This window comes from Trichogramma pretiosum, unplaced genomic scaffold (assembly GCF_000599845.2).
Source record: "Trichogramma pretiosum strain Unisexual culture from Peru unplaced genomic scaffold, Tpre_2.0 scaffold83, whole genome shotgun sequence".
Classification (NCBI taxonomy): Eukaryota; Metazoa; Arthropoda; class Insecta; order Hymenoptera; family Trichogrammatidae; genus Trichogramma; species Trichogramma pretiosum.
The window spans coordinates 138,997-157,307 of NW_019641663.1; the positions used below are offsets into that span (position 1 = coordinate 138,997).

Genomic DNA, 18,311 nt, shown 5'->3' on the forward strand with positions numbered 1-18,311 from the left:
TCCTAGGTCCGGTCTCTGGAACTGAACATTTTTCTTTGTGTGCCTGTGTTATTAGTGGCAGTCTCGATCCTACTCGAAACCAATTAGCAAGTAAGTGACAGTCTACCCACGTTCTGTGATTTCGAATTCCTATATTGAAAGAGAGTTCAAAGATGTCAGCAAATAAACAATATTAACGAATAAGTCACTTCTATTTCTTCGTTTCGTAATGACTCGTATTTTTCTAATCCAAAATCGAGCATATATAATAATATTTAACAAATGAAATCATTACACAGCCCTACAAAAAAAAAAATTTCAAATCCAATGACCGGACATAGTGGACTTTATGTTTTTGGGGTCGCTGAATCCGAATCAGGGGTCAGTTTTTCTAAGGTTGGCTCATTTTAGGGGTCATTTGAAGGTCAAATAGTGGGAAAAGGGTAAGCAATCTGAAAAAATTCATACATGGGTTTTTGAGGATGCTGAATCCAAATCCGAGGTCGGATGACCTTCAGGAGATCCCTTTCAAGGTCATTTGAAGGTCAAAAAATGGGAAAAGGGTAAAAAATCTGAAAAAATCCATACATGGGTTTTTGAGGATGCTGAATACAAATCCCCCTGCAAGACCACTGGCATCGTTACCTCGAAAAATTGATGAGCGGATCATTCTAAACATCCCATTTCGGGCAGTTGTCACCGACATCAAACTTATCGAGGCAGCAGGTAAAGTCTAGAAGAGAAAAAGGTGTGTCAGAATGAAAAGTAAGTTAACAGAACCGCATATTTCTCCATATCAATGTCACGAACGAAAACGGTGTATTAATATGAAAAAATATGCCGTTTTGTCAATTTACTCCCCATGCCGATCCACCTGGCTCATCTCTACTTTGTCATAAGGATATACTTACAGTGAATTTATTTTTACACTCTCAGACATTGTTTCAAAATTTTAAAATGCATTCGTTTTAATCAAAGAAAAATCCATTGATGAAGAATTTTTCAAATTTTGTGACCCAATTCTATAGTGAAAAATAAAATAGCCTATATTATATTCACATATAAAGAAGTCATATAAAAAATTTACTTGAAGCTATGTCAACAAAAATAAGGTAAATTTTATAATAACGAAAGTAAAAATTGATTGTTAAAAAAAAGAGATTTTTTTGGTTGCTTTACTGCGGGGAAATAGCTTAGAAAAAATGTAGTCATTCGTACCGTATAATATAATATTAACTCTCCTTTATATTTATTGAGTAGGAAAAAAGCAGCCCCATCCCAGAATGTAAGCTCGCTAAATGTCTCAGACTAAAAAATTAATTCTGTTTTAAAAAACTAAGCACGAACTTCTTCCAATATTTTATCGCATTAAATAAATTTAACGTTGAAATGACCTTGAAGGTGACTTCATAGAGGTTATCTGACTTCAGATTTGAGTTCAGCATCCTTAAAAACCTATGAATGAGTATTTTCAGATTTTTTTTAAGCTTTTTTTGTGATCTGACCCTAAAATGACCTTCAAATGACCTTTACAAGGCCGAAAACAGTCAAAATGACCTCTTATTTAGAATGAGCAACCCTCAAAACATAAGTGTGATTTTTTCGGATATTTTCATGATAAAATCGTTGCGCCTTGTTGGTAAATGTTGATATTTTTATTAAATCCTCGTAGTTTGACCTTCAAATGACCTTGAAAGTGACCTCCTGAAGGTCATCTGACCTCGGATTTGGATTCAGCATCCTCAAAAACCCATGTATGAATTTTTTCAGATTGCTTACCCTTTTCCCACTATTTGACCTTTAAATGACCTCTAAAATGAGCCAACCTTGAAAAACTGACCCCGGATTCGGATTCAGCGACCCCAAAAACATAAAGTCCACTAGGTCCAGTCGGTGGATTTGAAAATTTTTTTTTTTTGTAAGGCTGTGTTATTAAATCACTGACACAATGCAATCAACAGTACTTTGTTTTGCATTTGTGAAAGTGATAAAACAAAAACATAAAAAACTCATACAATGCCTGTGCAACTTTCGTTGCATACTAACTATTTTTAATGCTATTTTAACCCTTCTTTATTCTCTAGGCTAATAAAGCTTATATTGCTCTCGTGACGTGACAGAAATATAGATCTTTGAAAAAGCAAAGACGAATATATATATATATATTGGGGGGGTTTATACACCTTCAGCCTATTTGGCCTAGAAAGTGCCCTCCGATTGGAGGCTTATACCTTTATTTAATCATTTTTCACCTGTCCTTTTTTCCTAACCTTTTTCCTATCCTTTTTCCTTCCCTTTATCCATCTCCGCATTTGCCCGGGGTTATGCCCGTGATATGGGGAAAAACTCAGTGAGAAAAACCCATACCGGAGTTGGTCGGCACCTTAGTGGCACCTCCCGCTAGCAAATGATGACGCTGGCAAACACAGCTGAGCGATGCGTGAGGGCGCTATGCGCTTGACGGAATGGGTTCCCTGGCGGTCACCCATCCACGTACGTACCGCGGCTTATAATGCTTTATTTCGCACATCGCTCGAGCCGTGAGTACCTCGCCCCACCACCTGCTTCGGTAGAGAAGACGAATATATTGATGATCAGCTGGTACCAAAACAAAAACTTGAAGTAAAATACTTAATGACCTGAACAGTTGTAGCAGCTTTAGATAGATGCAAAGTTAGCAATAGAAATATATTGTATTGTATGCTATATTGCATTGTAAAATACAAATAAAAATGTTCTTATAATATTTTTCAACATTTTGTTACACTTGAGTAGAGGAAAATACTTTTACAAAGAGTTAAAGTCGAAAACCATAAAAATTGCTTGAAAACTCACTTTAGAATTCTGTAGTAAGGCTTAATCGAAGCTGAAAACTTGTTTTAGTGGTCGTGACTGTTAAATTGATCGAAGTGGCTATTCAGGGTAAAATAGGGCACGAAATTTTTTTCGTAGACGAAATATTTAATGTAAAACTCAGAAAATCAGAAATTTTTGTGTACTAAAATTTACATGTCCAGGTTAAGTTCATGGACGTAATTTTCCGGAAAATTTTTCGTACACGATATTTCGAATTTGCTACAATAAGTCATGGACAATATTTTTCGTGCACGAAAAAATTTCGTTCACGAAAAAAATTCCTTCACGAAAAAACGTGTAAATTTTTTCTACACACAAAGATGACAAGATGATGCTGTATCGTACAACCTATGAAGAGAGAAATGTAATGATACTAATAGAGAATGGTTTCTATCAGGATTCTCGAGTGCACCTGGTGAAAATCGTTTGTAAAATACTCAAGAGATTGAGAGTTGACTTGAAATTTTTCAATGCCCAAATATATCAAAATATAATAATTGTTGTTTACAAATTTTTTTCTATTGAATATTTTTTAACAACAATCATTATATTTCGATATGTTTGGGTAGGGTAAACTGCCCAGTTTCTGACCAGCTACCAGTTAATGACTACTAAATGAATAATTACTTATAAATTGAATATGCGAATTTTAATCTAATTTATAATGTTTGTCCAACATTGAAAAATGTTATACCTAGTTTGATCCCACTTTCGACCCATATAAATTATATTAAAATTAATATTTTCTTAACTTTTTTACTAGACCGATTTTTGAAAAACGGCTCTGCGAAGCCCTCCGTAATGTTGTCGTGAACAACTGCACCGAATATGAGCCAATTTCGTCATGTAGTTTTTCCGGAAAACAGGATCAAAATTTTTTATCCTGCAAACAGTAGGCAAAAATTTCGATCCTGTTTTCCGGGAAAACTACCCGATGAAATTGGCTCAAATTTGGTGCAGTTGTTCACAGAAATGATACGGAGGGCTTCGCAGAGCCGTTTTTTAAAAATCGGTGTAGTACAAAAGTAATTTAAATTTACACTTTTAATGCACGGTCGGTTAAAATCAGGGCTTAGGTATCACCTCAATAATATTAGCGAAGCTAAAATAATTTTTCTGTATTTTTAATTGGTTTAACATTTAATTAGCTACGCGATGATCTATTTAGTTTTTTTCTAAACGCAATCATTCATTTTTTTAGTTTTTCTAACGCTGAAAAACAACAATTCGGTCATTAACTGGGCAGTTTACTCAATTGAAAAATTCCAAGTCATTAACCCTTTCTCGTGTACGAAATTTTCTTAGTTTACGAAATTGTTGACAGATAAAATGATTGTTTTGGAAAATTTTTTTGTCCAAATTTTCGTGTACGAATATTTTCCGGAAAATTTCGTCGATGAACTTATCCCGGAAAATCCAAATTTTCGTGTACGAAAATTGTCGAATTCATGAGTTGTTATAAAATTTTCGTGTACGTAAATATTTTCGTCCACCAAATTTTCCTGAATAGCCAGACTCGTTGACACTTGATTGATGCATTATTTTACACCTATTACAGATTTCAACACTGGTGTATCCTTTTAACTGAGTCTCACGTAAAGTTATATTCAAAATGTAACTAGTCATACGACTAGATCTAATGAATTTCTCTAAAACTAAGCAGGGATCATTAATTCAAGATTGAGATATTTCTTGTTCAACTGTTTTGTTTCGATTGAATTTGAGACTGATTTTTGCCTTTGATAAGGCCTCTATTTATAGTTAATCTGCATAATTGCAAAGTGGGGAAGAATGAAAGTCGTGATGGGACCTACCGGTAAGCACTCATGGCAAACTGACTTTTTTAAATTTTACTTATTAACTACTACTAGTACACAACACTCAAAGTGTTGTTTAGTCTGATATAATTTTCAAATATTTCCTTATGCTCATTATGAAAGGCTGCAAGTAAAAGTAGTAATTTAAAAACGAATTATTTTCCATTATATAACATTAAATTGCAAAATTACCTTCTTTATGCTCGTGCATATTATTTAAATAGGTCGTGTCAATTTTTATAAAATTATTTCCTATGTTTCGAGATTTTTGGAACAAATCCAAAGCTCCATGTTCCTGAAATAAAAAGGATAAAATTATGTTTCTTGTCATTTTGAATTTTATTTTTGTCATATTGTCATAAATTATCAACTTTTTTCAGATAAATCTCTCTCTATAAGCTGAAAACGACTCAATTCAAGGGGACACATCAGGGTTAAGGGGGTAAAAGTACCTAAAATCTCGAAAAATCGAACAAGTAAAAGTCGAACAAAAAAATAAGTAAAAAATTAAAAACAAATTAAAAATTGAAAAATTGAAAAATTGAAAAATTGAAAAATCAAAAAAAAATCAATTTAAATAAAAAAATCTAAAATCAAACAAGTAAAAAGTAAGAAAACAAAAAAACAAAAAACATGAATCAAAAAAACGAGAAAATCAAGAAAAATCAAGAAAAAGAAAAGTCAGAAAATCCCAACACAAGCATCGATGTTTCACATCTGGTGCGCTAAAGCTCAAGAAAGTACTCTGTTTACTTGACTAAATGAGAGGGAACGATTTGAAGGGTAAGGACGCATTGATAATGCACCAGATGTGAAACATCGATGCTTGTGTTGGGATTTTCTGACTTTTCTTTTTCTTGATTTTTCTTGATTTTCTCGTTTTTTTGATTCATGTTTTTTGTTTTTTTGTTTTCTTACTTTTTACTTGTTTGATTTTAGATTTTTTTATTTAAATTGATTTTTTTCTTGATTTTTCAATTTTTCAATTTTTAATTTGTTTTTAATTTTTTACTTATTTTTTTGTTCGACTTTTACTTGTTCGATTACTTTTAAATTCTTTAATTTTCTTTAATTAATAATAAGATGTTTCACATCTTGCAGCTGTTCATAAACAGCTGATTTTTTTCAATTTTTTCAATTTTTAATTTGATTTTAATTTGGTTTTTTTTTACTTTTTTTCTTACCAAAAATGTCTCGGAGATTTGAAAGTTGTCCCCTCCAATCTCTGATTTTTTTTATTGGAAATCACATTTTCGAAAAGTGACTCGTACTTTAATTATTTTCTTTAACTTTCAATTGTAGCTTTGAAAGTAAATTTTTAATAAAAATTATTTTTTGATGAATTAAAATATTAAATAAGTTCATTGAGCGGTTATCGTTCGTTGTATGTTAATATAATATGANTGAAATGAAACGTAAGCTGTGAAATGAGTTGGGTGGATGATGATGAGTAGCATTTACGGTGAGCAAAAGTTGAAGAGGAGAAGACTAATGAGTCAAGGAAGGGAGAATTTAGAAGTGCGTTTGGTGAGGTTGAGTGTTCGTAAAGTAGTTGCAGTAGTATTAATGAGAATTCAATACTATAGGCCTGGGTTTTAATTCTGAGAGGTCACTTTCGGTCATGATGGGGATGAGTTCCGAGTTGTGAGTTTCACGCATAAAGACTGTGAGGTTCTTCATAATAGGCTGCGCATAATTAAGCGATAATGTAGCGTCGTGAGCCCTGTTGAGTAGTTGAAAGACTTCTTTTGGCCACAAAGGACGTAGCCTGATCTTGTGCTCGCCCACACCAAAAAGTGCACTCGTGTTCACCATTGATAATTTGCTTGCATTAATTAAGCTTTGATCACGAACACATGGGGACGATAGTTGAAACACAAATGCTTTAGTGCTTCCCGGCGCGGGCTTGAGTCTCTTTTTTGGTTCCCAAGGGCGGGTTTTTACCAAGAACTTATTGTAGTTTTTCAGTCCTATTGTTTTGAAAATTTTGTCAAGAGTTTCCTCGTGGCATAGATTCACGCTTGACGGTAAACCTGTGAGTAAGATCTCGCAAGGGTCCACCAGGTGAGTGTTAGTAGGTGCAAATGCCACGCCAGAGGGACCAGATGTAAGGCTAGAGGTTAGCGATGATTTAATATCGGCGATTTCGAGATGAGAGGGATAGACAGAGATAATTTTGGGGCTCGCGCCTAGGAGGTATATGCCTGCGAGCTGAGACTGTTACTGGCTTTACTATCGATTGACATGTTAATAGGCATACGTTTGCCTTAAGGAGGCTCTTTCGATTTTGTCAAAGATGAGAGAATTTGATGTAATTGATATCATCGATTCCTTAGAGCATCACAATTATGTAGAAAAAAAAAATTGGGGGTCGGCGAACTAACTTCCGAGAAAACTGCAGTCGAAAATGCTCATTTTAACATGCAGTCTTATGGGAGGCTATATTTTTTTGTTAATAACTTTTTTCAATGATGAGAGACTTTGATAAAAGTTATATTTTCTGAAAGGGAATTTAATAATGTTTAAAATGAAATGATAAAAAATATAGGTTGGCGAACGTTCTGAAGAAATATAACGTGATAACCGTTGAATTCCTCGATGTGATCCGAAAGACGACGCAAAGCAAAAGAGCGCGAAATTCAAATTCGAATAAAAATAAAAATTTTAAATTAAATAAAAAACGGGGCAATTCTGAGAAAGAAATATTTTATTATTAAAATATGAATTGAACATTTTATAAAAAAAATCAACTAAATCTATTTCTCAATGGGAAATAAACTTAAAATCAGATGTCTGCTCGAGAAAGGCCTAGCCGTACGGCACATGCGCATTACGTTGCGTTCTGCACCATGCGTAAGCTACAGCGCGTTCGACTGTACAAAAACCGGTACCGAAAGAGCCTCTTTAATATCTAATTGTAACTTCGTGATTACGAATTAGAGTTAATAAGTCGAGTCACGTTAATTAATGCAGTTGGAGTGTGCGGGTGCCAGAACCTTTCTTCACGAGGGTGCCAAGCGAGCCATTCCCTACGTGGGGAAGCTATTATTGTAAACATTATTATTCGTCCTAAAGTAGGATGGAAATACATACCGAATTAGGGAATTTGAACCGTTGAATCCACTGAATAATTAAAGAAAAGGATTATTCACCAAAATTGTTGATATGACTAATTTATTTTTTCTGGCCATAGAATACCTTGCTTAAAAGAGTGAAAAGGATAATTTACCAAAATTGTGGGAGTAGCTAAAGTTATTTAAAATCTTTTAAATGCTTCACATATCAGATTGGGAAATTCATTTTCACTAACCATTTAATACCTTGCTTAAATGTGTGAAAACGATCATTCATTAAGATTGTAAGAGTAGCCAAAGTTTTTGAAAAATTGATAAATGCTTCACGCATATAAGATTACGAAATTCGTTCTAATATTCCGTTGAATTTCCTGCTTAAATTTGCGAGGGGGATACTGCACAAATATTGTGCTAGTAACAAAACAAACTGTTTAATATCTATGTATTAAAATATTTAGGTTTTCAATAGCATTTTCTATGTCGTCGTGAGTTTCCAGTGGGATGAAGCAGGTAAGATTTTGATTTATGTACTCGCGATAAGCTGGCCAGTTAGTACTTTTATTGCCTAGAAAAGTTTGTTGGTCGTCCAATTAATTTGAAGTGGAGTGTTAAAATTATTGGGGAGTGGGCGACCCACTTGCGCAACGTGAATCCACCCGCCTTCATGAGTTGAATTAGCTCATTGCGCAACTCCCTTGCTCTAACCAACTCTGGACCTTGCTTGCCTAGCCATGGGGAATTGAGCAACCTCATCAGTTGTTGGATATTGCGCAGAGCTAAGTAAGGTGCGCAGGTAGTGCCGTATGTCACAGTATTTAACCGATAATGTCAAGCTAGTTCGGCAGTACATGGACTCCAGAGCGTGCCCTGCCAATCAACATCGCACTCATCAATAAGAATTTTACTGTACATCATTTGCACATCGGTAAAAAAAGGAATGCGATGTTTCCTCTAACGAAAGAGAAACAGCCAAATATCCCTCTGGAGCTTGGGGCCCCGACACATCACGTCGTTCAGACTGACATCAGACGATGTAGGTCGAGGTGCGTCAAATACTACCCATAGCCTGGGTCCATGATCGCTGGCTTGCCAAATTCCATGGTTCGGGATGTAGTATACGCGGTGCCTGCACTCAATTTGATGTCGAGGTATTGCAGTCATGTGTCCAAGCTCAATGTACGTTTTCATGAAGGATCGATATTCTTGAGCAAAAGGAGGACAGCGTGTTATGCGTCAGTGAAAGGTGTCAAGTGAAGCTCGTACCTAGCTTTCACTAGAGCCCAAGCGTTTAACTGCGTCAGGCTTGACTGGAAGTTGAACAGTATAGCGACGAGTCGAACTACGCCGGTGTTGGGCGAACAAGCTTTCGGTCCAAGTGTCGATGGGCGAACTTTTCTCGGCGCGAGGAAACTCTTCAGTTGCCCAGAACCTATGAAGCAGAGAGGCTAACTGTAACTGCCATGTCGGCTCAATATTCGGCCAACGGAATCAAGCATTGAGCTGATTCGATTAGCTGAGATTGCCTGAGACCGCCCCACACGATCCACCCAACCAATGTTCTTTAAGCGACTAGACCGTTGACATGCTGGGAACCTTCTCCCATCAAGTAGAGCATAACGTTGGCACCAAGAAGCAAGTCCACCGATCTAGGCTTGTAGAAGTTTGGATCCACTAAAGCACCATGCATACTTGCCGGGGTAGCCTCGTAGGGCAGTTGTTGTGATGGCGTCGTAATGCCGAGATGACGATGACAGTTGACCTCGATAATAATGGACGACCTTTGACCAGGCAAATGAAGGCTGAGGCCGACTCGCCATTGTGACCGTTGGGCGACGTCACCGCCGACAACGGAGATATCCGTAGTGACCTCCTGCACCGGTGCCTCCGAGAAATTGTCCAAGAGACAGCGTACAGCGATGGTGTTTTGCTGCGGACCAATGATGTGCACTCTCGTAGTAGGCAGCAATATTGCCTGGACAGACAAGTTGTTGACACTGCGGCTGCCCGTGTCAGGGGTGCTGTTAAGGGGAGTCATACACCAATTCACTCCTCTTTGTCATTTTTTAAATATAAAACACAGTTTAATGTCAATCTACATTTTCAACATTAAATTGACATCTTCGAGCCCTAAAAAATGTGAAAAAAGTTGCAGAATAGTTCTTTGCATTTAGATAGCTTATTTTTGCTATTTTATCCTTTCGGCTCTGTGCAAAAGGTTCAGATCAAAGTTATTTAGGTGGCCATGATCGATAGGAATCAAAATCTTCAAAAAAGTATCCTTTATGGGCTGAGTTTTGTGGAATTTTGATTGAGACCTTCATATCAGTTCTATCATTCAATATGTGCTCTCTTTTGTTATAGAAGGACAAAAACAATAAAACCTTTTCTAATTGCTAAATTTGCTGTGGGGGAGAGGATTGATTAAATGATCGTTAACAAAAATTTTATTTAACAAAAATATATACTGTTTATTTAATTAATAAAGTCTAGTCAATGTTTGGTTCAATATTTATTATAAATGTGTGCGTAAAGTCATATACCAGAATATCATGTTAAGATTCAAACTCGCTTTTACCATCGAGTTATACTCGTGGTCCTAAATCTAAATTCTATAGATTGCCTTAGGACACGCCGAGTCCAAACACAGCCATACCTTGCTTTCAGCAAGCCGGTCTGCAACAAAAAATAGCCAGCTAGTAGCAGACAGTACATCAACCCTCAGGTGACCGCGCGCCAGGAGTTGCCTCCCTCAGCAGTCAACTCTCGAAGTCATCAGCGCTCTAGAAGACAAGTCTCCCTCTACCGAAAACCTCTCGAGCTTCGCAGCGGGCTAGAAGACAAGTCTTCTTCAACCGTGAAACTTGAGCGAACAATGCACCGGCTAACAGTTTTCGCTAGAATACAATTATGCCGTGAGATCGACTCTCCTATATGCTTAGAACTAGTATTCTTCTGTTGCGCGAGCGATGATCCACGTCGACTCCTCCTAGGGGTGTCTAACTCAAACATGTACTCAAAAACTTTAATTAATTTTTTTTATTTCTTGATTTTTTCATATCTGTTGGCATACAAACTTTTTTATAACTCTAATCAAAATTCCACAAAACCCAGCCCATAAAAGATACTTTTCTGAAGATTTTGATACCTATCTGGGACCCCTACCTGAATAACTCTGATTTGAACCTTGCGCACAGTGCCGGAACGCTAAAATAGCAAAAACAAGCTATTTAAAATGCAAAGCACTATTCTGCAACTTTTTTCATATTTTTTAGGGCTCAAAGATATCAATTTTATGTTGAAAATGTAGATCGACATTAAACTGTGGTTTATATTAAAAAAATGACAAAGAGGAGTGAATTGGTGTATGACTCCCCTTAGCCCCCAAGTCACGAGGGTCAATCTTGGTGTCTTCGCCGGGGGTTCAGCCCCATTAGTCAAGGGACTATGCTTGGCGTTTCCCTCATGCAGTAAAGTGTGGTGAGAGGCATTAAACACTTGTTATGTTGATCTCGATGGGCAGATTCTCGTTGAATGTTCAGGCCGCAGGCAATTGAAGCATAATGGGGCCGCAACACGCTCTTCCGTTCTTTTGGCTCAAGGCTGGTAAATGAGGAGCAGTGACCAACGTAGTTGTCACCATTGCATTTAGCACAGCCAGCAGTGACCTGGCGAGTGAAGAACGATCATGAAAAACGTTGAGTTTTACGAACCATGGGAGGCGTCGACCATGAGAAGCCTCGGTGGCACTCGGCTCCAGGGCGTCGAGGCGTTTAAGCTCGACTTCCCAAGCTTGTCGCGTTATAAGGGGGTTTTTGGGCGTCTCAAATAATTATAACAAATTGTTTTAGGTTAAATTATAAATTGAAAGATATTAATTTATTGAAAGTATAAAACAAGATGCCAGTTCGTTAGTTTTAATAGTAAGGGCGCCACCATGTGAAACGCGGCAAGTGAACCGAAAAATACAAAGTAATAAAATAATAATAATTGAGTGATATTATTCTGATGACTGGTTTCATCTTTGTTCTTATACAATCTTTTTCGTCTTCAAGTTTACAATTAATTATTCGCTTAACTTAGCGGAGAGCAATTAACACTCGCGAAAAAGTCTCGGAGGGACGCGGGGTCACGGAGGGAAAGATTCTACTGATCGCGCGAGAGAGCTCGTATTCTTATGCGTCTAGGTTACTTAAACTAGCTTACGATAAATCTTCATTCTTCGTCGACAATTTCTGGTGGCCGGCTTCCTCGAGGCTGGACGTCGTCACCAGGGATGCGGCGAAGATGGAGGTACACTTTTCAAGATTCGTTCACTTTTACTTTCTTTGCTTTCTTTCTTTTCTCGAACACGACACGATTCGCACATGCGTTGCGTATTAGCAGACTTGCGGTAATAATATGGCCGACTCCTACGTGGTCGTACTCGTCGTTCTCACGTGTCGTCTGAAGCGACACGCGAGCGCCAATCGATTATTGATCGATAGGTCGATGATTCTCGTCTGCTCATTTCACGTGTCGACGCTGTGGGTTTCTGTCTGGTATGTGTTCGTTGTTAATTTCGTCTGCTGCTGGATGTTTTTGCTATCTCAATGGACTGTCTCGTGTTCGTACGTATAGTGCGAGTTTACGTAGGTAGAAATTCAGATGTTTAGCCTGCGATTTTGTCTCGACAGAGATGCAGGTATCGAACTAACCTGTCACCTATCAAATGGTGTACTTTACTTGTGTGTTTACTTTAAGTGTGTACTTTATTGGTCTCCTTTCTCATATTGTTCTTTACTGTCGTCGTCTTGATCTCTGATTTTGTCGCTTTTCTTCTCTCTCTTTTCCAGGTTTCAGGTGCTAAAGTGTATGTGGGAAAACATGAATGTGTGATAGGGGCGTGGTGTATAGGGTTCGTCTCGTCGTCATAACTTATTTCTACGCGTGAGCTCAAGAGTGACTTTCATCGACTTGTAGGGCATCGAGTATGCCGCTACAGCGATCATGAATCCATATAGTAGGCTGCTATAGAGACGAAGCAGTCGTCCCAATAGTCGATCGGGCAACCTAGACTGCGTAGTTGGTCTCAATGTCGACTAAGTTTATCAATGAGTCCCTGAAGCGAGTGCATGGATGCATCAAGAAGAGGCTTGAGTGCGCGTAACGCCACCAGATAATCGTGCACCTGACGCCGACGTTTGTCATATCGACTTTCCAGAAACGCCCATGCCGTCTCATAGTTGCTCCCCATCAATTGTAGTGACTCTAGTGCAGCGTTGGCCTCGCCCTTGACCAGCGTCTTCAAGTAGAACAGGCGTTCGACATCGCTGAGGTGATCATTCTGATGAATGAGCGCTGTGAAGAGGTCACGAAAGCCTTCCCAGTCTTCTTGTCGGCCGAAAAACTCAGGGACATTGATTTGAGGCAATCGTTGGTACTATTGAGTGGAGAGCGGTACCCCTCGGCTCAGGGCGACAGTGGTGGGGTGACGGTCACCAGAATGCAAGCTCTGTTGAATATCATACACCTGGCCCTTTGCCATCGTGTAGGTTCCCTCGACCGTCGCATAAATCATGGAGCGATTGTATCCTGAGTCGATAAGATCGACATGGTTGCGTTGAAAATCGTTCGAGTACGATTCGAGGAGCTCGTAATGGGCCTGGCTTGTACCCAGTGTTCGATACACTTCGAACATATATATATATATAATAAAAAAAAAAAAAGGCTGCATAGCAACCACTGTCGTGTCGATCGGAGTATGACAAACAAATCTTCATTCTCCAGGTAACCGGGCAATGAAGAGGAGATACGCTAATCGCTCTCTCTTTCTTTGTCATAATCTTAATTGATTATATTAAATCGTAAATCTGATTTGAAATTATTCTCGAAGCAACACCCAGGGACCAGCTGTCACGGGGAGTGGAGTCGATTGTTGCGCACAGCGCTTTCAACGTCTCTACGAGTTCAGCATCTCTCATCTGACTGACGCCCTCTAACGAGTCAACATGAGATCTGCTCGTTTGCGTATTCTTTAACTGTTGGGACATCCGTTTAGTTATTTGAGCATCTTTCGCTCACATTGGGTAGACGCCGAACACAGTACAATGTGGCGAACCATGAGTTGACAGAATCAAGCAACACCGTGCATATCGTGACGTGCTCCGGTCGAGCGCGCGTGAGAGAAAGATAATGATTACGATGATGCGGCAATTACGGCAATGATGAGAGAATTGAATTGAATTGAACATTTATTTGATGACGGGCGGTGGGGTAGAACCACGTCTGGCCTAGTATTCAGCTTTTTACAATACTATTATTCAAAGTTTACAGCAGTTATTTTACAATAGATTTACGTTGTTGTGCTCATTGCAGCATTATTGTACAATATTTAGCGAAAAAAATTGTACAGTATGGTAAGGCGTAGAGGAAAGGTATCTATATACATTGTGACGATCGCGTTACGTCGTCACAGCTCTCTCGCCCCCCTAGCCGCACTAATGTATAATATACAATTTGACTTATGCAATAGCAGCAATGCATTTGTGTGAGAGTGTGTATGTGAGCAACCAGCGCATTGCTGTAAACATGACATTCTTTGTAAGATTTTCACGAATGCGAGCAGCGCGGCGAGATCGTTTTCGGACGCAATAAGGGTCTTCACATCGAACGTGGTCCCGAGATCGAAGAAGTCGCGTCTAGCATAATTTTGTCTCACCGTACGTCGCAAGTGCGTCTACCCAATGCACGACCCGGACTAGCGTGAACGAGTAGTGCTGAATGTCGTGGGTGCGTGCGGTATGTACTGCGTGTGCAATCGCGTCTGCGTATGACTGTGTGAGGGTGTCTACGATTGCGCTGCTGCTTTTGCTATTAGGAAGTCTTGTTCAATAAATACTTGTATATTTTGTTATTTAATTCCCCTTTTTGTTATTTTGGCAAACCGTTTCTGCTTAACTTCATCCTAGGTTGGACCACGACGTCTCCACGGTCGGCGCGAAATTTGCATCGAGTACTGAGCCAGCGCGAGAAGGTGCATCGCCTAGGATTCATACCGAATATTAGTATTGGTCACGGGAACCATTACAGCATAAATGTGGTGTTTTGCAGACAGGTAACTGTGTTAAACAGTAGGCTCTCATACAGTGATATCGATTGCAAGTGTTTAGTAAGTCTATGTACCAATGAAATAATTGAGAAGATTTCGACGGTTCTTGATGACGAAAAAATGCTTGGTCCTACGATGCGCTGGCTCGTGATAGAGCACGTCTAAAAGTATATGAGCTAGAGAGTGATGGTAGTGCTATAGCAAAGCATTCAAGTCAGCTTCGGTGTTAATTAAGGTTAGGTTGGTGCGGTTTGGGCAACGCATGTAAATGTGAATGTTGCGTAGAGTTGGGCAGTCTGTGCTGTTCACGAAAAAGCAAGCATCTCCTTAGTAGTCGATAACGCTCAGGTGCTAGAATGGGGGCGACACTTAGACGACCGTCCTCAGTTTTAGGCAGTACAAAAATCTTCGACACCGGAAGATGCTGGAATCGCGGTGCAGCTTACAGTAATTTCGAACACAGTAGTAGCAAGAAAAGAGAGCTATGAGTCCGTAGAGATGCAGTGATCTTAGAGTATAGTAGGACTGTCAGTCACTAAAATTACGTCACAAGCTCGATACATAAGACAATTTCATAGGTTTAACAGGCATGATACGAAGCAGGGTTCGAATCGTCAGCAACACTTCCACCAGCGTATATTCAACTACAGCAAACCAGCAAATAGGAAACTGAACCAGGCTCCTCCTTCACTCTAAACTTTGGCCTCGCCTTTTCCTTGAGGATATAGCAGATAGCAGGTGCGCAAGGGAAGTGATGCAGAAATTTTCACACCGCTAACCTCGAATTGATTGAAGAGAAAAGTGATGCACTTTTTGATTAATTTTCTAATCGCAAGGACCAGTTGTAGTAAATGTCTGTACTGATTTGGATTCCTTGCTCTTTTTTACACGCAAGATCTACAAGAGAAAAGGCTCGAAGGCACGGATATAGCAGAAACAGATCAAAATTCGGGAGGTTGAGAAAAATACGTGTCACTTGTACTCACCAGAGAGAGAGATTGATTGAACGATTTTATTAATGCCAAGGACTCCTTGGTCCGAATGGCAAACCAGCATCAAAGTATCATCAAAATACTACTAGCAATTAATCGCAAAAACATAGCTATATACAAATATTTACAGTTCACATAATTTAAGGCACAGTAGAGCAATTTGTTAAATTCACTTGAACACAACATAGCAATATACAATTCATAAGCAATATACAATAGCAATATACAAATTGGGGACTAAACAACATGCATACATTGACAGAACTTTCCACAACAAATTTCACAAATAGACACTGTTCACTAGCAACTACTATACATTTGCAATCATGCTCAGAGTCTCTCCAGATCAGGCTCAATCAATAGCTCGATGACTTCGCCTCCATCACACTTTTTCACAAACAAGACTCCACCGAGAGCCTACACATATTTATAATCACGTTCTTTAGCCACAGCTTTCGCCTTACTTAGCAAATCGTGCACATATTTTGAATGCATTTCAAACAGTTTTATACTGCCAGTTGGACCTGGCAAAAGGGCAGAGGCGAGTAATTCTCCAAATTTCTTTTCGGCCCTGAGAACGTAATCTCGGGTGTCGGTCTGCTAATAATGCACAATCATAGTGCGAGCAGCTAGAGGTGAAACCGGCTTTTTCTCGCTTAGCCGAGCAGATGGTGGGTTTAGCCACCGAATTTCCTGGACGTCGGTGATGGTGTGGCCAGCTCCAAAAAGCTCGCAGATCGAAGCATACAGGTGACGAAGATCTGGATCAGCGGTGCAAGCCAGGGCAGATGGAATACCCATTATTTTCAGTTCAGGGCATAGTTTTGCCTCTCGAAGATAGCGCTCAATGTGTTCCTGGCGGGCCCCAAGAGCCTCAATACGCCCGGAGTGACCATTAAGTGCCTCAATAACTCTGTCGAGTTTGAGATTTGTGGCGTCAGCTCCAGTCTTCAATACAGCGAAATCAGTCCGAAGATCACTCAGCGCAGTATCAATGCGAGAGAGCATGGTGATTATTTGGGAGGTATCTTCGGCCGACACGGACGAGCTCGATTTTGAGGACATGGCAAAACAAAATCGGCAGAGCACGGCATAGACACTTTCGTTTATACTATACACAACTTGACGATTCAAGGCAGATACACACAACACAATACACAGCAGCCGTTGATAAGCGGATTAAACCGACCGACACAATAACACCGATTTCACACACAGAATCAGAGAAATAGCGTTGGCTTACAGGTTATAAACTTATTTTTTAGCTTTACAGGATCAAGTTGGCATTTTGGCGATTTTAAACTTGCAGTAGTGGATGTCGCGCTGCACTACGCACTCGCACAAAAAAATTCGAAAATTTTCGCCCAAAAGCACAGTTCACAGCAACGAGGCAAGCGGAGCACAATCAAAACGCGTGCTTACTTAATTTGATTTGATTTGATTACTTTATTTGAAACGGACCATGGGGTAGAACCCCGTTTGGCCCTGGCAGAATGATTATTTACAGGTATAGAAAAAATTATTATTTACAAAGGTAACGAGTATACGTTGCAAGTATAAACGTTCAAAGTAGAGAGAAAGAAAAACTATTTACAATTTAACGAGTATACGTTCAAGTTTAAGCATACAAATATAGGTAGCAAGGATTGGCATATTGCGTAAGAGTTGAGTAGCTCTCTATGAGATGACGAGTGAGTTAGTGAGGGAGGGTGGAATGAGAGTGAGGTTTTCATTGCGGCATCTTTTTTTCCAGTCTTTAATATCCAATGAAAATAGGTGGTCGTAAATGAGTGATTTATAGGCAGATGATGGACGATTTAGATCGATTGCGAATGGAAGTGAATTTAGGAGTCGAGATGCAGTGTGAACAAAAGAATGAGATTGAGCTGATGTGCGGGGGGTCGAGTAATGAAGTAATGGTCTAGCACGTCGGCTAGAGGAGCGAGTGTTGATACGATTTGAGTAAAGCGTGAAACTATTGTAAATATGCATGGGTGATTTTTTATGAAGGATGTTCAGAGCGAGCACCGCCACTCTGAGCAGACGCTGGCGTCTCACTGACAGCCATCCAAGAGCTAGGCGATATGGGGTGACGTGTTCATCGCGCGCGATAGTGCAGTATATGAAGCGAGTACATGCATTTTGCAGGCGCTGTAAACGCAGATCCTGCTCTTTGGTTGTAGCGTTGTATACGGAGGCTGCGTAATCCATGTGTAATGGCAGAGGGAGAGAGAGAGAAAGAGAGAGAGAGATAGATAGATAGATGCTTTATTGGGCTTAGGGCGAACCCTGTGTGCACTTTTGAAATACAATTGTCTTAAAAAATTATTGACAATTTGTAGCAACATTTTAGATATAAAAATTGGAATGTCGATGCACAACATCAGAACTAATAATTGAAACGCACTTGATTGACATAACAAGACTTATATTAAACTTACATTTGGCGTTGAAAAGAAATGATTGAATGCTGAAGTGATGAATAGATGTTTGCATGAGTATATTG

General features: G+C 39.2%; 1 protein-coding gene across 1 annotated transcript in view; it reads right to left on the minus strand.

Moving 5' to 3' along the window:
- Positions 1 to 4,702: 4,702 nt before the first annotated feature.
- Positions 4,703 to 18,311, minus strand: part of LOC106651142 (ski-like protein) — a 107,559-nt gene continuing 93,950 nt past the window's right edge. The window contains exons 5-6 of the mRNA XM_023460235.1: positions 4,845 to 4,947; positions 4,703 to 4,776 (exon numbers count right to left, since the gene is read on the minus strand). Coding sequence (XP_023316003.1) covers positions 4,703 to 4,776; positions 4,845 to 4,947 — 177 coding nt within the window. The remainder of the gene's footprint in view (positions 4,777 to 4,844; positions 4,948 to 18,311) is intronic.